Genomic DNA, 24091 nt, shown 5'->3' on the forward strand with positions numbered 1-24091 from the left:
CATTTCCTCCTATGCTTTCTGACTGTAACATTCTCTGTTCTAATATTGGAGCCTCCAATTTCTTTCATGTTTCTCAAGCAAATAATCTCCACATAATTCTTATTTCCACACCTAAAAATGCCAAATACTAACAGTTTACTTTCTAATGTCACTAAAATATATACTTTGTCTCCAACTCTAAAGAAGAATTTGTGGATAAAGGTATAATTGCAACTATATTCTCACTTAAGTATTCTTCACAACGCTTTATCTAAAATACTTGGGGCCAAACGTAGTTCAAAATGCAGAATTTTTTTTGGACTTTAGAAAAGAAAAATGGTACACATACTACCTTTTCCCTAGCACCTACAGCAAGATGTGGCGTGGCAACCTGGACTTCAACACATTCGTCGCTCGGAAGTAAACACGTAAATGTTCACTCTAAGAGGAATAAATAAAGATTATAAAAGCCTCCCATCGGTTCAGGCCGGGTTTGCTGCCAAATGAGTTATGTGAAACATTTGGTTTCAGAGCTTTTTGGGTTTCAGAAGTGTTAATGAGAGATCGTGGACTTGTACTGTGGTTATCCTCATTTCATAGTTTTAGAAACAGATTTAGAGAGATTAATTAACTTGTCCAAGTTGCTTAGCTAGTATAGTAAGGAAGCATCATGGAAACCTAACAGTCTTACTTGGAACTCTGTTGGTAACCACTGTCCCATACGTAGCAAGCAAACAGTTCACTTTTATTAAGTCGCAAGGTTTTCACCAGGTAGAAGAGGGGATTAAGGTAACTGAGTATACAATAAAAGTGCTTTGCTACCGATGCGCCTCCTTTTTTTTTTTTTTTTTCTTGCGGTACGCAGGCCTCTCACCGCTGGGGCCTCTCCCGTTGCGGAGCACAGGCTCCGGACGCGCAGGCCCAGCGGCCATGGCTCACGGGCCCAGCCGCTCCGCGGCATGTGGGATCTTCCCGGACCGGGGCACAAACCCGTGTCCCCTGCATTGGCAGGCGGACTCTCAACCACTGCGCCACCAGGGAAGCCCCCGATGCGCCTCCTTTTTGATGATACTGTGAATAGCCTCTTCTTCCTTATCCTCACAGACTTCCTCGTTGCTGACTGTCTGCGTGGACTCTGGGTGTCATGCTTTGAGAACTGTATCTGTCCTTACAATTCTTCTTGCTTACATGTCTTTGACCTAGCTGCTGAACTAACTCCCGCTCCTGGTTCCTCAATGGGTATTTTCAACCATTGGCCATTCAGAGCCCAGTGTGCTGCTTTTCTGGATTTCCTCTCCTGACTCTCTATTTCATTTCTCTTCCAGCTCAAAACCATTTCTTACCAGCTTTCTCCCTCAAGAGAAGCTTGTGTTGTTCCCATTGCTAACTTCTCGATCTCCGACTGTATTCGGTTGCTATTCTTACTTTCATTTTTCTTGGCAATGCGGATCCTTGTATGCTTCCATCAGAATCAGGTTGTTAGAATGCAGATTCCTGGACTCACCTTTGACCAATGAAATCAGGATCTCTGGGAGCGGAGCCTGGGAATCTACATTTTCATAAGCATGCCACATGGTTTTTAAGCACCAGGAGTTGGAGGTCAATAGCTTTGTGGTGCAGCAGAGCTGGTGACTGCTCTTCCTGTGGGATCTACTTTCATGCTTGCAGGCACGAATTTATACAACTTGCACTGTAAGACCAGAGCAAACCATAAATGCCTGACTGCTTGCTCTTCCAAAGTCACATGAAGAAACATTGCTTGGGAAGTTTAATCAATTTATACGTGAGGTATGCATTAGGGAGACTATATTAAATATACTAATTATGTATATTAAATATACTAATTACTTGAAAGATAACATGACTAATTTGGCCAAACTAATTTGTTTCCATGGCTCAAGTCTCATTTTTCCTCCATCTTCAAACACTGTACTGTAATTCGTTTCTTCTAAATTTCTACTCTAATTTATTCTAGCCTGACCTCTGAGTGAAAGATGAAAGAGAGTAACAACTGTACTTTCCAAACAAATTTTTTCCTATCTAAAGAAGCCAGCTACTTCCAGCGGGGCTTTCTGGAAAGGGTCTGCAACTTCTCTTGTCCATTTATCATGAAAACAGGGTAAGAACCAGCATCCTATTCTTTAGCTAATGAGAATATAATATGAATTATTTTCAAAGATGCACACACACACACACACACACACACACACACCTGCAACACTAGGAAGGAATAGCTAGGAAGCCGCAGCACTTTGATTCACTATTAGGGATATTAACCTAAAGGGGATAGTCACCTATTGTCTGAGTCATGTCAGCCCTCACCAGAGACTCTGGAGCATAGATCTATTAGCAGACCATCTGCTTGTTCCTCAGCTTAGTGCTGAGAAATGAATTGCTAATATAATCACATAGGCAAAATCTTTTTTTTTTTTAACAAATGATAATGCTGGAAATTACACTTTTGATTTTGATGAAGGCTGGACATACTAAAATAAAGTCTGAATCTAGATTCAAACTATCAGAAAATCAATTTCCACTTAAGTCACTGACACAAGTGTTTCCATCATTATCCATCTTCTATTTGAATATGTAAGTTTTCAAATGAGTGTGGAAGTCTTTTAAAGACAAAAATGGCACAGTGCAAGGCAGCTACTTCCATTTCAGCTTGCATGGTGACTGCATACATTTGAGACAATGCTTTTATAGACAGTCATAAACTATCAAAACTACCATGTCAGAAACAATTGACTTGATATATTTACATTGGATGAGTATAAAGTTATTTGTAATTTTTTTTTAGTTATGAACAATTTTAGGATATTGATGGTCATTGATAAAGGCAAGAACACTCACTGTCTAAATACTTGCAGACTCAGTTTATGATAATATGATTAGTTACACTAATAATGCTGCTTAGGCACAGTCTCGCTAATTATAATATTATAAATATTAATGTCACCCAGCCTTTTTGTTTGATTGCCACTCATGGAGTCATTCATCATGATATTTTCCTGGAATCCACACTGTAAGATTTTATTTCTTTCTCCCTTTTATTTTTCATCACTGGACTTGCAGGGATACACATTATTCTCCAAGAAGCCCTTATTTTTGGCTATCTGTTTGGAGAGGAATAGTGATATTTCCCATTAAAATTAGCCAAATGTAAATTGTTATATGATGTTTCTCTTATTCTTTCTGAGTCCCTAACCTTGCCATCCAAGGCAGAGTACCCAGGGTTTTTGTTTTCCATTCTTTTTCATGTGACCTGTTTCAAGTTAAGATTCATTTGAATTATTAAATGCTTCCTTAAAGAATCCTTTTACTTGCCTCTCTTTTTTTTAAGTTAATTATTGATGTAGTGACAAGCTGAAAAGACTAAGAATTATAATTTTTTCCTCCCCTCATTCAGGACTCAAGAAACGTCTTCTGACAATGGTTATCTATTTAGAATAGTACAAAGGAAATACAAAGGCGAAATGCTGAATGTTGTTTTAGAAAAGATTTGCTAAAATCACTGTATTATACAAAATGTAAATGTAGTGTATATTTCTCTGAAAATAGCAGTTAGTGAGAAAGTTGGGACATAACCTTTTGAGCCCAGGTTTAACCACACAGCAGAAGCAGTTACAAAAGATACTGATTAGATTTTAATTTTAAAAACTTCATCGTATTATTCAGGGCTCCAGTGATTTGATTGTCTTGAAAATAGAAAGGTAATGTTATAATTTCCAGAGCTTGTTAAAGAATAAAGAAATCTCCAGCCTCCTACTGGAAAGAATGCCAGTCATCACCACAGTAAGCAAGAATTTGGAGGCACTTTACACTATAAACTTCAATCTTTTTCTTTTATATGACCTTGTGTTATATTGGTTTCATAAAAATGTAACTCAGAGACCTATCATAGAGTTGTAATCAAGCCTCCTTCAGAACGATTCTACAGCAGAAATCACATCAAATGGGCACTGTGTTTCCTCTGTTAGTGAGATGGTAGGAGGGCAAACAAGACCTGAAATAGAAAGTGAACAAGGCAGAGTTCTCAAGGACAACCCAGGAGAGGTGGCCACGTACCTTTCCCACGAGTTCAGCAATGCGAGGAACTGGTTTCCCTTTCTGGTGACTCTCGGTGGCTGGACTCTGCCCGTCCCAGTCTTGTAGCTCTTCAATGCTTTTCAGATAAAGCAAGGCTTTGAGGCCAGTGCAGTAGTCTTGAATGACAGTGAAATCCTGATTCTGAACAGCACTGCATACCTAGAAAAGGTGGAGCAACCAACTAAAAGTCAAGCTAAGAGCTAATTCTCCAAACAGCCTCACTTTTCATATAGTCAACACAATTTATTTTATGTGCCAGGCACTGTTCTAAGCATGACAGGTCAGTTGTTGCCTGGAGGGGATGGGAGTGGTCGGGAGGGAAGGACTACAAAAGGGACAAGGAAACTTTCAGGGACTGTGAATACTTTCATCAGCTTGATGTGGTGATGGTCTCACAGGTATACACATATTTCAAAACATCAGACTGTACATTTTAAATATGTGCAGTTTACTGTATGGCAGGTATAGTCAGTATGGCTGTAAAAAAGTTAGGTCCAACCAGAAGAATTTCCCAGGAGTTAAATTTAGCACAACATGAGAATGGACATTTTAACTCTCTCATTCTCCCTCCGTTGAGACGTGCAGCCTGGACGTGGTTCTCATGCGAGGAGGTGGTCCTGCTGAGCAGGAGACCCATCAACTCAGCCCTCATGTACCACGGCCTGCCTCTTTAGCCTCATCTATCACTGTCCCCCTTTGTATTCACTGTGCTCCAGTCAGCCAGGTCTTTCCTCTTTTCCTCGAATTCGCCACATTCCTTCTTTGCCTTAAGACCTCGTAAGATCTCGCAGCCTAGAAGGTCCTTCCCTTCTACATATGGCTAACAGCACAGCTTCAGTCTCATGGGAATTATCACTTCCTCAAGGAGGCCTCCAGGAGCCCAAAATAAGTTAAGACCTTCTTTAGCTCATATATTTTTGACTTCTAAGTCTTGCAACGTTATTTGATTGACAGTTCCCTCCCCCAATAGACTGAATCTTCAGGAGGGAAGAAGCTATTTTATTTTGCTCAACATATTATCCCCAGTGACCAGCACAGAGTTTGTCATTTATTCTGCTCTTAATAAGTATATGTTGAATGAATGCGTAATTCAGAAGAGATTTTTTAAATTTGAGTGACATTTCTTAGAAAATAGAGATTTAATTCTAGAGTTAAGGAAGGTTGATTCTGAGAAATTAGGATCATTCAAATAAAAATATACTTGAGAGTCTGTGTTAGGATTTGAATTAGAGCTTGAATTTACTGGAGTTAGAGAAACACTCCAGGTTGATTATTTACAAAGATACTTCTCCAATTTTGATACCATATATAGTCTCCAGAGACTCATTTACAACTGCCAGTAGGACCTCCTCGCCCCTATGGCCCATCATCACTTCAAATTCAAAATTTACCATATAGAATTCAACACCTCTCTGCATCCATATTTCAAATCAATCCAAAGAAACAGCTATCCAAACAAAACTAAGCAAAGCAAAACTCACTTCTAGCCCATCTTCCCAGATATTAAATTCTTAGCATATATCATAGTTACTGGTGATTGCAGCCAATAAAGAAAAACCATGTCATACATGAATGTAGATGAAGAAATACCTGAAAATAGAATAAATCATATTCTATTTCAAGTTCTCTTAAAGCCTTCTGAGTCTTTAATTAACACATTTCATTGTAATCCTCATGCCTAGTGCACTCCCTGATACCTAGCTATTGCTAGGCTGGTTGAGAAAATTTATTGAAAACACACTAAGGGGTTCCAGAATAGGGAATGGGAAGTAGACAGAGGCAGAGAAAGGGCAAGAAAAATATATACCTAAGAGTTCACAGCAAAAAGTGGTAGTGATTTCATCATATATATGAAAAAGAAGGCTAAGTGTGGAATTCTGGGAATATGAGCATTTAAAAGGAAGGCTAAGGAAGACCATGAAGGACACTAAGCAGAAGAGATACAAGACGGCATCACGGAAGATGTCAAATGCTGCACGAAGGTCAGTGACATCGGAGGTGAAAAGTGATCGTTAAATTTACCAATCAAAAGACTTTAGCATTTATGGGGGAGAAGCTCTGCAACAGGGCAGAAGCCATCTTATAGCGAGTTGAAGAATGGATGAGGATAGAGGATGTGACAATATGAAGACAGACTGCTCTGATGAGAAGTTTTGCTCCTATTAAGAGAAATAGGAGAGCTAGGGGTATAAGTAGGAGAATTTTGAATTTTTTTTTTTTTTTTTTTTCAGTACACGGGCCTCTCACTGCTGTGGCCTCTCCCGTTGTGGAGCACAGGCTCCGGATGCGCAGGCCCAGCGGCCATGGCCCACGGGCCCAGCCGCTCCGCGGCATGTGGGATCTTCCCGGACTGGGGCACGAACCTGTGTCCCCTGAATTGGCAGGCGGACTCTCAACCACTGCGTCACCAGGGAAGCCCTGTATCTTATTTTTATAAGGATGGAAATAGCTATGTTTTAGGGGAATGTGGACATTTTATATTTCAGAATAGGAGAGAGTGGCTTCTGTATATTATATTTCTGTCAAAATTGGCTGAATGATGGTGTGCTAAGAAGAAAACAGTGTAATATCTAACATGAGATGAGCTCTTACTATGGGCCACACACTCTGTTAAACACTTTTTAATGTATTGGGTTGTCCAAAAAGTTCATTCTGGTTTTTCCATGAGGAAATTATATCATTTAGTCCTCAAAATAATGCTGAGGTAGGTTTAATTTTTAGCCCTATTTTACAGATGAGGGAAGTGAGATGCAGAGACTTGCCCCAGGCAGGCCACATGGTTAGAAAGTGGATTATACTGCATAATTCATGACCATGCAGTCTAAGGTGACTAAGGTATAGACATTCACGAAGGAAAACTCTTTTCATGTAACTACAATTATCTTTTCCATGACCCAAACACATGTATATATAATTTTAAATGATCAATTATCTTCAACCCAAATATAACTATTGTTTTGAAAACTCGATACTGCTAGATAAAAATTGTCAATGTCCTCCTGTTTTATTTACTTCTTACTTGTACATGAGTAGAAACAACAAGGCAAAAACCAAAAAGCAGAAATAAAAACCTTTCATTTCCTATTGTGAAGGGCTGTATGTTACCACAGTGCAGGAAAGAACATTGAATAACCACTAAATACAGACAAGAATATTTTCTAGGAAGTCCATTTATATCACATTAAAAAAAAATGTTTCTCAGGAGGAACAATTTAAGCATTAATTAGGCCTGTTATAACTTTCTTAGAGTTGATTTTCTTTTCAGAACAATTATAAAGAACATCATTATAATTTCCTCCACGGGATTTTTTTTTTTTAACTGTAAAAGTCAACTGATGCTTTACTTAATCTTCTTTGTTCACCGTGAGATTCTATTTTTTGGTAGTATATGTTAATGTGTATACTTTTACTATAGTCTTAAAATAGTTCCCCATATGGACATCATAAGAAATCAGATTTTGAAAATCACATCATGTCATGTAATTTATGGGATGTTCATGACTGCTGTGAAAACCTGCTGCTAAAAGGACTCTAGATACTCTGCAGTGTATGAATAGTCAAGTTGAATCTCAGTCCTCCCTAACTTTTCCAATGAGAAGATACAAGAGCCACTACTTCTCTTAATCCACAAACATGGCACAATTGTGTAGAGTAGATTCAGCCAAGTGGTGCTGGAGTGATCACAAAGTAGACTTGTGTATTTTAACTATGGAAGAACATGTGGGGCTAAAGGCTAAAAAGACTCCCTCCTTGCCCACCCTCTTGTATGCACTTTACCCTATAGTGCTAGTGTTTCAGATAAATGGGAGCTACACCGAGCATGTGAAGGGGACACAGAACTTGAAGAGGTAGGAGAGACTACCAGATGGCAACTGAACATTGCTGGGATGGTGTGATATGCTGGAAACCCTGGACGCCACCATCAGGCATGGGTGTCAGAGGGGACCACTTCAGATATGTTTCATCATCAATCAAATGTCACACTATTTATATACCTTCCTAAAGTGAGTAATTTACCTTTTACTATCCATAAGATTAAATATTAATTTTCTGATAGAATTTCTGATAACAGAAGCGTTCACATTGATATTTCTTTGAAAATTTTAACATATATATATATTATCGGAGGGTCTTATTAAAATGCAGATTCTGTTTCTGTAGGTTTGGAGTGAGGTCCAAGATTCTGCATTTGTGACAAGCTCCCAGGTGGTGCTGATGTCGCTGGTCTACACTTAGAAGAGCAAGGATTTAAGCACTGGTGGGGATGAATCTCATCTTATCCTGAAATGCTGTCTGCAAAGTAAGTTTCTTCCAAACAAATAATTTCTTGATTTTTACTATTAGATTGTAGCAACATTTTCATGGCCCTTTAAAGCAGCACTACTTATCATAATAAGTCTCGTCTGAAAAAAAGAGAGTCATTTTCTGATGAAATAGTAATGAGACCCAAAATAAACTTAGGACGCAAGCACACCACTGGGAACAGAGCTTTGTCCATGGGATTTGATGCTCAGAAAATGGATTTGCTCAGAAAGGTGCCTCGCTCTTGCCTAACCTGCACTGAGGGCTTTATCTCTATCTCAAAGGCAAATGGTTCCTTTTAAAACTCCAAACATGTAGCTGCTATTCCTAAATGGGTGTATTTTATATGACATCTCTTAATTGTTTGTTTAGCAGCTCTGATTAGGACTCTTAATAGCTGTTAACATGTTTGCTCAGTATAATTTGTAAGTTCTTTATGGTGAAGGCTGGTTTATCTTTCTTCGCAGCAGGGCATCAGGTGCCATTATAAGGATCATTGCCACCATTAATTATTTCCATAAGCGTGAATCTCCCTACAGTGAGCTGTTCTAAATAGGAGCCCCTGGATTCTCAGCAGGACCAGCCCTGTGCAGGGGCTGAGTAGGTGGTGACCCCCCTGTGCGGCATGTTTTGAGGTGTGCAGTAAAGCTCCCGTGGCCACCGGACAGTCTCCTCTAGAGGTCCGACACAGTGCCCTGACTTTTCACTTTAGGTGCAGCCACATTTAATTGAAGGCTGTCTATGTAAAGCAACTGTAAAAATACCTGGGAGGTGACAGAGGGTTGAGGGGTGCTATTCCTTTCTCATTATTTCTCATTAAATGGGATTAACCATATTAATAGTAAATTACCTATTTACGGTGATTTATATTTTTAAAATCTCCTTTACATACATTATCTCTTTCAATACTCCGAATAAAACTATGAATTAGGCAGGGGAGAGGATAGTATTTTTACTTTAACAATGGAAAGAGCTTGGACTTGAAGAACTATTTCTTAAAGTCTAATTGAGTGGTTTTTATGCCATATCAAGGGGTTAAGAGCATACATGTAGAAGTTTGGCAGAATCAGGTTTAAACTGCATCTTAGCTGCCTAAGTGTGAGCAACTTTCTTCACTTAAAAATGGAGATTAAATACTTAGCACATAGGAGCGTCAAAGGCAATGTATTTAAGTGCATAAACTAGTAGCTAGCACTTAGTAAGCTAGATTGGCACCAAAAATAAATTTCATAACATGAATAAATCATTAGAGCATGAATTAGGCAGAATATAATTTTTTAAATCTATACTTTTTTGGTCTAATGCAGTAAAAGAAGGTCACGGATACTATTTTTGTTTACATTAAGTAATGACCTCAAAAAAAGCTCTGGTCTTATTGTCAGAAGACATGTGTGAGACCCAGCTCTGTCCTTCAGCACCTGTGTGACTGAAGCTAGTCTTTTAGCTTGTTGTTTCCTGCTCTCACACCTCCCAATCTGAACACAGTGGATGATGATAGCTAATTCATTACTGTGAGGATTAAATTACCTCATGTAGGTGGAACTGCTGTGGAAATTAGAGTACCATTCAGACAGAATGGTATCAAACCTCAGAGTTATTATCAGGTAATCTAGAATTTAAAGGGCCTGGTGGAGGTCAAAATAGAAACTTTTGCCTGTAAAGGAAAACAAACTCCTTGAAACGTAAAAGACAATGTACTAGAAAACTAGCAAAGAGAATTCAAACTGGATTAAAAATACGAATCCCAGGCAAATAACTTGGCCAAGAAGAGTTCTATAGAAATAGAACACTGTGGGGCTGGGACTTGTTATGGTGCAACAGAGTAGCACCTCTTTCAAATGATATTTTGAAAATGTGACAAGGTTCTTAAATAGAGATCTTGAAGTATCAGACACAACTCAGATGAACCCATGATCACAATGATTCCGTTTCATTTCTTACCACATAGGTGGACAAACTACACTCCAGGTCTCAGAAATGTGTGCCACCAGACTGTAAGCAAGTAAAATACATGTTTACATTTTAAGTCCAAAGTAGTCTCAAAGTTTCTGTACATTCATTAGTAAGAGGGATATTGGAGAGTAACTACACTTAAGCAAAAATGGAAATTCTGCAATGCTTATCACATTCCAAAATATACTAATAACAGAGCCTTATGTGGCTGGAAGAAGTTCAAGAATATTCCCATGAAATATGTTTGAACCATGAAATATGTTTCATAAATGAAACACTGAATAAGGAGGATTATCCATCCAATTCTTAAAAGATTTCCCAGAAAAAGAAGAAAAATGTGATCCTATGATCTCTCTTTACTAATCTCTTTTGATAAAGGGTTAATCTGTTTAAGCAATGTAAAACACTTGCAATATTTTACATAGTGCTTTATTGTTTTCAAAGACAAAAGGGAATTTAGACATTTTTCAGACCAGCCTCCCTGTTTCACAGCTTAGGAGTCCAGAAAGGTTGAAAGAACTGTCCGTGGTCACACAGGTGGAGGCAGGGCTGGCCTCCCCACCTGGTCTGAAGCTTTTGCGCTAAGGCACTGCCTTTCAAGTGTCATCACTTAGTCCATACACCAATTCGGAGAGGAAGACAGAGAAGGTGCTATTAAATGTTTAGTGAGTGAAGAAATGGAAACTAAACATTGAATGTCCCAACTCAAAAGATTAGTAGGTGGTTGAGTCAATGGTCAGATTCGATCTTCTGACCTCTGCTTTTATTTCTCTAAATTCCGAAATCTTAATTGTAACGTGTCTTCCATGGTTCAATATGCTCATACTTATAATTTTCATAAGAAGAAGCACATTATTGAACAATGATTTCAAATTTATTATTTAATGAATAATGGCAGAAATCCACAGATTTTTAAAAGCATCCTAAAATAATTGGAGGACTACTTGAAGGTTTACTACTAAAACTGGAAAACAGACCTCTATTGTTGTTGGATGAAAATGCAGTTTCCAGTTCCATCTGTCCACACCCACTGATTAAAAACATCAGATCTTCCGAAGGCATGGAATCAGTCATTCCTCACTGAATTGAGTTCTGACCAGTACTGATAAACATGTATAAAACTACATTGTACTTTTGAAACCGGTGTACAATACATACCGTTAAAGTAATAATTCAGAATAACAATATCCCCCTGTGAGGTTTTGGTACTACATAAACATGGTACTGCTTACTAGAATTCATGAATAAAACACCAAAATTATGATTTTATAAAGCTATAGGTGAAAAGACAGCCCCTGGAGATACATAGTACATAGGGAGCTAGATAGGGATATATTTGCATATCCACATAAAACCACAAATCTTAGTAGTTCTGTCATATTAGTTTCCATTTGTTGGAGCTGTACAACATCAAAGTTGTGATGTCCCTATATACTGCATTTAGCAGTAATGTAATGGACTACGTGAAGAAATCAAAGTGAGAGTTTCTAAGTAGTTTCCTGGCAATTGAGACAGCAGGCTCTTTCATGTGCTCTGTAACTGTAGCAGTGCATTGATTTAAACTCCTTCTGAGATCTCAAATGCTTTTATACTCTTAGGTCTCTCAAGCAGCATTTTTTTTTTCAAAGTGATAAAATTCTAGCATTCAGCAGAATACCATCTTGTTTGCCCCAAAAGGAGAGGGCTTATTTCAACTTTGCTACTAAACTGCACAGGATCACTAAGTAAAACAGCTGTCCAAATGCCATCCTATTAAGAAATCTGGCTTTGAGTTCAGTTTTCTATGTTCTGACCATAGCAAATTGGATTGGGGAAGAAAGAACAAAAACCAAATAGCCCCACAGATGTTGTTTTTGTGAAGGTTCAGTTCAGAAAAAGCCCAATGGATAAGCAGTTAAGCTTATTAATTTTTTTTCAAAGTTATCCTTTAATTGCTACTCATTGATAAATCCTAAAGGTATAGGAGTCACTTAATTTTTGTTTTGTATGTCATCTATTTCATTGTCGATTACATTCCTTATCCTCTTACCTAGCCATTTAAATTACCTATTTTCTGACAAATTCTAAGTATATGAATACCTCTTTTTTCCCAATCAGGAAGGAATTTTATGGAGCTTGAAAGGCTATTTTTCAATGTCCATCTGTGGTCATTCTCTATCTGATTAATTTCTTAACACACATTCAGCTGAAGACAGACTAAAGAGAATAAAGTGTTTCCAAGGTATTTTACACTGAGATTCAGACCACATTTTGCCAACCAGAATATATTCATCTATTCTCCAAGTACTTTCTTACAGGCAGCACAGGTGATGGGCCACGCCCTCGACTATTATTCAGAACAGCATTGTGGGACTGATCTTCTCACTTGTACTTTGTTGATGACACAACTTGACTGAGATGGCCTGGGCTGATTAGTCAAAGGGATGTGCCTTGCAGGTGAGATTGCCTCTGTCTCCTTCCTTATATCGTCCTTTACAAAGTCACTTCCAACTGGATTCAGATCTCAGTTATGACCTGAACCAATAAATAATAATAGAAAAGAATCATACAGAGACACAGCACTGCTGTCTGCCTTTTATGAGGGGCTAGAGATAAAATGGGTAAGCCAGGCACAACATGTAGGGCCAAAGAACTGTGACTGCTTACCTGCCTCCTCAAAGACATTGCTGTTGATGGCCATGCTTCCCCACAGACATAAATACAAGACAAAAAAAACTGAGGCAAGGCCTGGAGTCTTCTGCACATCAGGGTCTTATGTAGCCCATTCTTCAGTTAGGGGCTGTGGCTGCAGTTTGAGGAAGCTTGGTCCCTTTTGCTTCAGAAGCAGTAGGATTTTTCTACTAAAAAAAAAGAATCTCACCATCCTGGGCTATTGCTGTGGTGCAGCATCAGTTACCACAGTAATTTTCAATTACTCTGCAGTAACACAGGTGGTGGTGCAAGGGTTTCACAGAGCATTGTGCAAGCTCAGCACCTCCCATGATCAAAGTGGGGCAAGAAAAGGAAACTAAATATCCAAACAATAGCTGTCAGATGACTAAAATCCATAATTTTAGGCAATCTCTCTTTTTCAACAGTCAACACAGCTGCGAAAACTTGACTTACAATATCATTTACTAAAATACCGCACGGGGTTTGGATGACAGAAGGAGAATAAGTCATAATGCCTAGAAAGGAAATGTCTATTGGGCAAATTATCCCATGGAAAAATTTTTCTGGACCTTGAAGATGGATAAAGGTATGTGGTTATTCAACAATATAAGCAGACATTCATCATTCCAAGAAAAAAGGACTATTTGCCTGCAACGAGAAAAATGCTATTAATGTGAAAATAGCATCTCAAATAATAGTGTCCACTTCTTAACTCAAAGCCCTCACAATTCAGTAGTTGATTTTATGGTTAATATATTATTGATGAAAACACAAATTTGTGAGAGTAGTGTGTAGCTATTATCAGTGAGTCAAGAATCTTGACTGAGTTGCCAATATAGTCTGGGACAAAAAAGTTAGACAAAGTTCAGCTGATTGAGTGAATACTTACAGAGTTAAGTGCTATAGAAAAAAACCCTACCAATGTTCAAGTTAATATACTGAAAGCACTCGTATACACCGATGGAAGGCTGGAGAAGCAAAGCAAAAAAGTTTGTATTTTTAAAAAGATGTGCTCTTTTTAAACATTGAAGACCTAAAGACAAAGAACATTAAAGACTTGTTCTTAATTCCTTTACTATACAGTTAGAAAACGTGAGGCTCACAAAGTTTGTGACTTTGTGGAAAGACCAGGGAAGTAAATTGTGTACCAGGTTTTTATTTTTTAAATTAATGAAGACCAAGAACCTGAAAACAAAATGCCTGGTTTTCAAGCTTCCACAAATGGATCGCTGGGATATGGTTACAGATGAATGAATGCAATGACCAAACAGGCAGTTTTATTTCTGCATTTCTCACTAAAAGAGCACATATTTTATGATTTATGAGTATGAGAGTTAACCTGAAGGAAGATAACAAACACCAGTAAAAGTTCTAGGCTGAGAGTTTTAGGAGGATACTCAGAGGTGATCATATGATTTACCATTGAAACTATGACACTTGAGAGTAAACAGGGCAATTATTCATAAAAACACCAGGACAATCATCATAAATTAAAATTGTCCTAGACAAACCTAGATCTATGATTTCCTTACTTATTAGAAGGTTTTTTCCCCCGTGTTTAGATTGGAGGGAGATTTTCGCTTATCCTCATGGAATGTGTTCTGAAATGCTCTGTCACTTTTGGTTTGGTTTAATATTCTGGTCCTTCAGGTACTTATGCAGGCCTCAGAACCTTAACAATGGATTGAAGTCACGGGGCCTTTACTACTTAGGTGGGAATTTGGAGTCATGGATAGCTGACCTGATCCAGATAGCCCTAGGGTTAAAGAGGCCCTCTTGGCCTCCAAGGGTCTTTTGGCAGGAGAAGAACTCAAGAAGAAAAGAAACAATAAGGACTGTCCCAAATCTGAATCTTGTAAGCCAGAATCTTGTAAACCACCCTTAAGGGTGGAAAAATCTGATGTACTTTACATATTTAAAAGTCTGTTCTTTTGTAGCTATCATTTCTTCATATTTTACCCAAATTCCTTTAGGCTTACTGTGCTTTGAAATTCACCTAGTGGGTATTACATTCCAAGTTCATGTGTAGCACCACATTTAAACTTCACAATAATACCATGAAATGTGGTATTATTTTCTTCAATTAGCAGATGGGTAAAAGAGGGTCAGAGAACTAAGGACCTTGACTAAGATCATACAGCTAATAAATAGCAGAGCAAAGGTTCAAATCCTGGGTCAGTCTGCTTCTAGGACCCTTTCTAATAACTTCTGTGTACTCTTGCTTTTCCGTTGTAACCACGACAATCACTCATGTGGAAACAGGGATAAATAAATAAATAAATTTTGTATTATATATATTTATATATATATATTATGAATCTATCTACCTATCTATGTATCTAAAATAGAACTCTTATGAGGAATATATCGAATAAAATATGTAAGTATCTGGGTCAGTACCTAAAGTACATGTATGGTAGGTATCATTGTCTGGATCTCATTCACCAGTTTTCAGAGACACAATAAAAGGATAGGTACGATATCTGTTTTGTTCATCACTGCACACTCACGTAAAGATTTGCGCTTGGCATGTGATTTGTTCAATGAATAAATGAATGAAGCAAGAGAAAGATATCAGAGCAACAGCACTCAATGATGAGCATAGTTCTTTCATTTTCTGTCAATAATTCATTTTCTCTTCCTCTACAGTAAGATATTTTTATTTCAATTCCTATTGAATTTAGAGTCTGTTCCATTCATTGCACCATTAAACATTAATTTCTTTGCACTTAACTCTTTTCTGGGAACACCAATGTATTTCTACGATGCAAAGAAGCAGCTCTACTTCTTTAGCATTCTTCTTGATACTCAGCATACTGTTTGTCACAGCCAAACTTGGCCTGTATTTGGATTATTACTTATCTGGTGGTCCCACTCTAGATACCTGAATGTTGATAGCAGCTGTCATTTGATTTTTCTCTTCTAGTAGTCTCCTTTAATCACAACTGGATAAACATGTAATTTATTATTCTATAAAGACCTCATTTAATAGTGACTGAACTTACAGTAACATGTCCAAATTATGCAATGTTCTAAACTACTAATTTTCATTCATATATGCATATATGTTGAAGTGTTTATATATAGCAATCTAGATGCTATCCATGGTGAAGAACAGATAAAATAGAGCCAGGAGAAACTAAGAGAAAGGTCTTTAAGTTCATTTGCGTCTGGATTGGCTTATTTAATTTTTTTGTTTCTGCGTCACTCATATCCAGTTGTCTCCTTGGATCAGGACCAATATTTCCATTCTAAAGAATTCTTTCTCTATCTTTGATTATTTCAAGTTCATCCTTTAAATTTAAAGTTCAGAACTTCATCAACTTACTCTAAGTAGTTCAAGGTAAATAATCAAATTTACTACTGAACAGATTTGTGGAAACACTGGCATTTAACACAATTTGCCCTCCTTTAAAATATATCCTGCAAAATTGCTGCATCTTCCCAGTAAAGACCTTTTCTCTCTATTTGCTTGGGATGTAGCCAGGAGTGTTTAATAGATCAATATGAATTTTAATCATCAGAGAGCAGTTTTATGACATCATTTCTTCAAAAAAGTTTTACTCAAAAATTACCCACTCATTCATTTATTTTTTCATTCAAAGATACTAATTTATGAACCAGTCCTCTGGTTTCTTTTCAAATTCTATTATCAAACAAAACTGACTGCAGCATCCTGAGATGATGCTGTTTGTTTTATATCTATCAGAATGAACCTTCCTCAAAAAGATGTTGTCGGGACAAAATGAGATAAGAATTATGAAGAACTATATACAGGAAGGCTTTCTTGTTATATGTATGTCACAGTGAGTCTCATTCAGAGGTAAGAGTAACTATTCAAGTTTTTAATTGTGTATCTTGATGTGAAACTAGTGCCTTTTGAGTTTTCTTTCCATAATGATTAATTTCTAAGATAAGTTACTACATTGAGCCCCAGGACTAAAATTATCACATCTATGTTGTAAGCAATTGGCTTATCACACACAGATGAATATATAAGATAAAATGTGGAGACCAAGGAATAACTGAATTTCAACTGTCATGCTTTGACAACATAAACTAAAATCTGATTGCCATCCCCTCTCCACAAATCAACATACTGCAAGTTTTAAATCAATTAAGAATATGAATTAGAATATGTATATGAATTAAAGGAAAAGATAAATAAGGTAAATGCAGCTTAAGTGAATTTTATGTGTCTTACATTTCAGTCTTATCTATAAAATGTCACACTGTAAGTTAAACTATTGCTTACATCCTGAAGCTGTTATAAGGAACAGTCCCTAATTACATAACGCTCTAAAATGCAATAGAACTGGCTTATTTTTTTTAACTCTCTTTAGATTACTCACATTTACTTTGTGTGTTTCAGAGACATCATGCTCTATGAATATGCAACATTATTCTTAATTTAGCTCTGTAAAACCAGGCATGTGCAATGTGTGGTGTATTTGGCCATGCTGAATTCACCAGTGATTAAACTGATTTTTAGCTTGCGTCATTGTTTTCAGGCCCCATGATGAGTCACGGAACTTTTCTCTCACCTCATATATATTACTGCATCTGGTATCATTAGGATGGAGTTAACATCCAGGAGGTAGTGATTGATTTAGGGAGATGATAATGAGATTATGGCTCATGCCCTTAAAGCATGACAACTGAAATCCTATCCTTTTCCACATGAGGAAATATGCTAAATATTATAATATCTGACACGTCTATCACTGTGGGATTAAGCCAGCTATCTGAAACAGGGTTGATATTTTGATCCTTAGACATATTATCTTCTTTGTCTTACAAACACAGAATAATTGATTCGGAGATAATGAAGGTTTAAATCTGCATATCCAAATTTTTAATTCCAAGAAGTTTTTAGGTCCTCTTGGTTCAGATCTGTCAGCTTAAACAAAAGAAGCAAACAACCATCACTGTCTCTCTTTCCTCTGATTTTGTGGGGCGGGATCAGTAAACAGGATAAGAGAGGTGTTTAACTAGGTGTTTAACTAGGAATATGTATGTTTCAGACCGGGAGAATCTGGTATGAAAGTTTTCAAAAGACCCACAAGTCACAAGAACATTAAATGTGTGGGAAATCTGACCACTTAAACACAACAGAGAAGCAATATTTCCTGAGTGTTTGAAGAAAATGAGTTAGGGAAATGGATGAGCATGTTTTTAAAGACTAATAAATTTAGGCTTTTTTTTTCCTTTGGAAGGAAATGTTTTCTAGACCTTTTATTTACTTTATTTAAAAATATACATTTGATGCAAATTTCATTTCTTTTAATCTTTTCCTCTAACATAATCTTCTAGAACTCAGCTTCAGGATATATATATATATATATATATATCTCTCTCTGAGAATGATAAGGGGTAACTGAAACTGCCCTCTGAACTATTCAACACCCAGACGCTTTTTGTCTATTTCTAAACATTCACTGATAGAGACATCTACCCATTCATTTCTCAGCATCTGTACACGAGCATGTATCCATGTATCTACTTTGTGCCTAATCACTACCAGGCATTCATAAGAAATGGAAAGGAATATACATCCTAGCTGAGAGAGAAGACATATTTTTATGGGTTATACATGCATTTGAATGCTCGGTACATCTCTGGAAAGTAGGATAGAGAAAAGGAGATGCAACTGCCTATCTGACATCTCCACTGAGATGTCTCCTAGGCACGTTAACTATGGCCAGAATAGCATTCTTAATTTTCCCACTCCTTACGACCTAATTTTCCAATAGTCCAAGACTTAGGAATCATTCCTTATTCCTTTTTTTTTTTTTTTTTTTTTTTGCGGTACGCGGGCCTCTCACTGTTGTGGCTTCCCCCGTTGCGGAGCACAGGCTCCGGACGCGCAGGCTCAGCGGCCATGGCTCACGGGCCCAGCCGCTCCGTGGCATATGGGATCTTCCCAGACCGGGGCACGAACCCGTGTCCCCTGCATCGGCAGGCGGACTCTCAACCACTGCGCCACCAAGGAAGCCCCCCATGTGCCCTTTTACAGTCATCCTCCCACTTCCTCCCCAAGCTGCCGGCAAATGCTGATCTGTCTTCTGTCCTCACAGATTTGCCCCTTTGGATCATTTTCATATAAATAGAATTCTGTAATACAAATAGTACAGTATTTTGTGTTGGCTTGTCTTCACTTAGCATAATGTTTTTACACATGTTAAAACAACCTATGCTGTTATGGTGTCAGTTAATTTCATTGCTGAATATTATGCCATTGGACGTACCCCATTTTGTTTATCCATTCATCAGCTGATGTGAATCTGGATTTTCTCCATTTTGGGGGTATTAGGAACAGTGCTGCCACAATCATCTGTGTACAAGTCTTTGTGCGGATATATGTTTTTATTTATCTTGGATAGGTACCTAGGAGTGAAATTTCTGGACTGTATGGTACATTTACGTTTAACTTTCTAAGAGCTGTCAAACTGTTTTCGAAAGTAGTTGCACCATTTTACATTCCCACAAGCAATACATGAAGTTTCCAGTTTCTCCACATCCTCAACAGCACTTATTACTGTCTGTCTTTTGAAAATAGTCATTCTAGTGAGCAAAAATGTCAGTATAGCATAGTGGTTAAAATCAGAGATGCTAGGCCAAATTATGTGAGCTTAGATGACAGCTTTGCCACTTACCATCTTGTTATTTAACATTCCTATCTATAGAATGGGGACAATGCTAATATCTATCTCGGAGGATTATTGGAGGGGTAAGTGTAATAGAACTAATAGCTTACAAGAGTATCTGACACATAGTAAATTCTGTGTGAGCATTAGCCATTATAATAGCTTTGTTATTATGATTTGCAAAGTTATAATGTACGTATAGCCTGTTTGTGGATCATAGTGAGGCTGTGGGAAGATATTTATGTTCTCTTCATTAAGAGTCTCTTATATGACGCTGGGCTAAGATAGTTATAACAAAATCCAGGCGCTAGAATGTCAAGTTTTATAAAAATCAAACTAAAGATCTTACATATAATTAGAATGGGTAAGACTCCAAATGGCCAGAGTGACCTATCAGACAACTTCGGTTAAAATTGGGACTTAGACTGATTTAAGCAGTGGTTTCATTTATTCATAAAATATATCTATCCATGAAAAAAAATGAAAAACTAGTATAGACAAGTTGTTTTCCTACATAAAGTTGCATTCAGTTCTCAATTACTTGACCATAAGGACCTTCTTCCTCCCTTTTCTTTACCTGTATATTTGTACCTTTGATCCCTTTTTTCCTTTGCTTGACTGTTTGGATGATTAATGAATCATTGCGTGCTTCAACCAAGGAATGAATGGAGAAACAGCCAAAGAATGATATTCCCCCTTCTCAAATCACTACAATGCTCATTTTAGACACTTTTCCGGAGAGAACCAAGTCCCATCTTCGTATCAGGTACACTTCTGATGAATAACTTTAGAATATGTTTTGCACGCATGCTACTCAGTTTTTACGTATTACTGAAAGCATTTCAGAGCACTTCCCCTGGGTTTCCTGGTATAAGCAGGAATCACTTCTGCATGCTTAGGTTACTGCTGTCCTAATTTCTCCAGGTTCCAGAAAGCCTTTGGGTACCCATTTAATTCTCTCACAGCAAGCTATTCCTACTTGAGAGCTTCCTAGCTTCCTGTGTCTCATTCTGGGAGTGAAGTGATCTAGGTTATCGTGTAGTAAAAATATTACTATAAAATTGCACACTATTTTCACTTACCTATATTACCACTTATGGTTATAACCAAAGAAATGAACAGTATGAATATAACATTTAACTGTTTCTGTACTGACAGGGTTTTTCTCCATTTCTGAAATTCTATGCTTTTACAAAATAAGATGAATATATTCTCTTTAAAAAGAAGTAGTAAGGCCAACGGATGAAAGATACATTGAAGTAGAGTTTCCACAGTATGAGGCAGAATTTGCTTATAATTTTAACTGGATAACTTGTAAGGTCATAAGTTATCTGTCACTGTGAATATAGAGGCTCGATAACCAGATGTGTAGAAGAGATTAGAATCTGGATGAAGTACCACTATGGGCTACACTCCAGTTTGTAGGAGCCCGCTTTCACAGGGTGATAAAACCCAGAAGCAGGGAGAGTTAACTCTCCAGAAGGATGAACTTTAACGAATGGAAGAGAGAAGACCCAAGGGAATGGCAGAGAAGTTTTTTCTTCATTTTCCATGTGATGGATTGTCCCAAGGCACAGTTGTGTTTGTTTGTTTGTTTTGTGCCACACCATGCTGCCTGCGGGATCTTATTTCCCCGACTAGGGACTGAACCCAGGCCACTGCAGTGAAAGCTCCGAGTTCTAACCACTGGACCGCCAGGGAATTTCCCCAAGGCACTGTTTCTCTAGTCTGTCTGGAGGCAGTCCATGTGGCCAAGTGACTGTAGCTTCTCTTTGCGTCTTGTGAAGCAGTGGCCAACTCAGTAACGCATTAACTTGTATTCAAATCGCATCTTCCTCTGTCTCATTTCTAGTTTCTTTTACTCTAACTATCCTAGATTTTACTTTCCAACAAAACATTAGCACTTGACCTTTCCCTCAGGCTCCTTTTCAATCCACCTGAGCTAAGACTAGCTACATGCTAGCCAAAAGCTAGAATAGAGGGCTGTAAATTTTGTTTTAAAATTCTTTGTGAATGTATAAAAATGCTAGTGGGGGATGATGATGATGAACCTTCCTATCTAACATCTGTGGGGTACTTTTTTGCAGGTACTATTTGAAGTGCTTTACATGTGATAATGTTTAATCCTCACATCCATCCTACGAAGTAGGTATTACTATTATCCCCACTTTACAGATAACAAAACTGAAGTATAAAAAGTTCACACACCTATTAAAGCCAAGGTCATATAGCTAACGAACAGTAGAGCTAGGATTTCACTCTAAGCAGTTTGATGCATTTTCATTTGTGTTGAAACATACATCAGTAAGACCTCAGAAGACTGAGGTCCCCTGTGCTTAGCTGGCAATTCTGAGGCTATCATTGCCTGTGTAGCCGACTCTGGACAAGGCCACTTGGGTCCTTGCCACACTTTTATGATTAGAATGTGGTCGCTAAACAGCTGAGATCCACTTGCTTTCAAGAATGCGTGCTTGGGGCATCCGACTCTCTACCTCCCAGGCTACTTAGCTCACACGTTCAAAAGGAAGCATCCTAAAACACACACTTGGTTGCACCAAAGTTTCTCATATCTTCCTGCGTAGAGGTTTATTACAGAGACCTGTAATAAAACAGACTTTTATTTTATGCTTAATTCAGGGCATTTGTAGTTTCACCTTGCATCATTTTTACCCACCATCATACGGTGCATATTACATCCATCCTGCACACAGACAGACATGCCCACGCTCAGGCTCATTATACTTATACGACTATTGGGGCTGTACTACAAAGGTTCCTATTTGTGTTGTGTAAGATACTTACAGCTGAGAGTGACCTATACTTTCGTTTTGCCTTTCTCTTGCTCTATTTAAAATAATAACCACAGAATCTCTTTCAACAAAAGGTCATCTGGGTCAATGGACAGAACACAGAGGATCAGATCACCTGCCATAATTGCAAATTAATGCTCTCCTGGTAATGCATTAACTACACACTATTGATCTACAATTGAATCACAGAAGAACTACTGAGAAGTGATTTTACTTTCCTATTTTTTTGTGCTTTTATCGCTTTCTCCAAAACGCATTTTTCTTTCAACTGGAATTTTCTCTAATTGTCTCCATTTTTAACTTCCAACAGCGAGATGACTTCTAACTTGTAATTAGAATCTGTAAAAATTCATGTCTCTGTCTCAAAAGGCTTTTGGAAATCTACTGAACTGTAACTTTGATGCCATAAAACACGTACATGATGCACAGATACATACTTCTAGAGAGCCAAGCTTTTGAATGATTTTTTTTAACTTAGATAAAACAGAAATCCATTTGGTCCTCTATCTGAAATTACAATTTGTTGAATAGTCTGCAATAAAATATTCAAAACTTTCCCTTAAAAGCATTTTGCTTGGGAGCATTGATGATGTGATTTCCCTTCCTTGAGCAAACTTTTAACATATAAGTAAACTGTTTCTATCAGATACATTGTTTTAAGGAGTGTAAATGTGAGAGGAAGATGAAAAAATCCAGTAAATATTTATACACAGAATACTTCTGACAAAATCCAGATTTCCTCTTGTTTGTGGCAAACTCAATTGATAAAAATTCTTCTACTGAGTGGAGCTGATCATAAATTTCAATGCTGAATTTGATCATGCTCCTAGTTTATACAAAGGTCATCTGGCCTAAGCCTGGTTTCTGAATTGTGAATTAGGAGTCACTTGAACTGGAGACGGAAATTTCCTGACAGAAGTTTCCTGTACTTCTCATACACCTTAAACTTATCACTGATTTTTTTAAAACTTCTAAATGGGAGACATAGTTGTGATTTCTAAGAAAAGTCTTTTAAGAATGTTTTAGGCCTATAAGGACTTTGATATTTTACTGTAATTTCTTTCATAATCACTATTTGCATGAGTCCTAATCAATACTATGAAAATAAATGTGCATCCAAATTATTTGCTTATTCTTTAATCCTCAGTAAGTCACTGTCATCTGTAGCAAGAAAACCTCTAATAAATGTCAATTACATGACTAAAATTACATGATCTTGGTACTCTTTCTTCTAGGAGTTTATAATGAGAGACCAACACAATCAGAGTTGATATGCATTTTCCAACCAATCTGAGAGCTGGACCAGGGTGCTGGAGCCTCCCTGATGTGCCAGGCATCGCTGGATGGCAAGAGGTTGGCAGGATCAGAGAGGCTGGATCAGGAGGGAGGCACTAGACGTACTGGGACTCTGAATCGTGATACTTCCTTTAACATATTAAATATTTCTCACAGCAACCCAATAAGGTAGATACTATAACTTCTATTATACAGATGAATCAACCAAGGTTTACAGAGGTTAAATAATTAGCTTAAATTTATTTAGTTATAAAATGGTGAGTCCAGGAGTTGAGCAAAGAATTGTAGAACTTCAAATCTCCTTCTCTTAACTACTGTAATATACATGGCAATACAACCAGATCTGGATACATAACAGAGGCA

The 24091-nt window shown here is 37.6% G+C and overlaps 1 protein-coding gene across 1 annotated transcript in view; it reads right to left on the reverse strand.

Moving 5' to 3' along the window:
* The window catches only part of DPYD (dihydropyrimidine dehydrogenase), an 809439-nt gene that overhangs the window by 112292 nt on the left and 673056 nt on the right, over positions 1 to 24091 (reverse strand). The window contains exon 20 of the mRNA XM_060026070.1: positions 4048 to 4227. Coding sequence (XP_059882053.1) covers positions 4048 to 4227 — 180 coding nt within the window. The remainder of the gene's footprint in view (positions 1 to 4047; positions 4228 to 24091) is intronic.

Source organism: Delphinus delphis, chromosome 1, assembly GCF_949987515.2.
Source record: "Delphinus delphis chromosome 1, mDelDel1.2, whole genome shotgun sequence".
NCBI classification, from domain to species: Eukaryota; Metazoa; Chordata; class Mammalia; order Artiodactyla; family Delphinidae; genus Delphinus; species Delphinus delphis.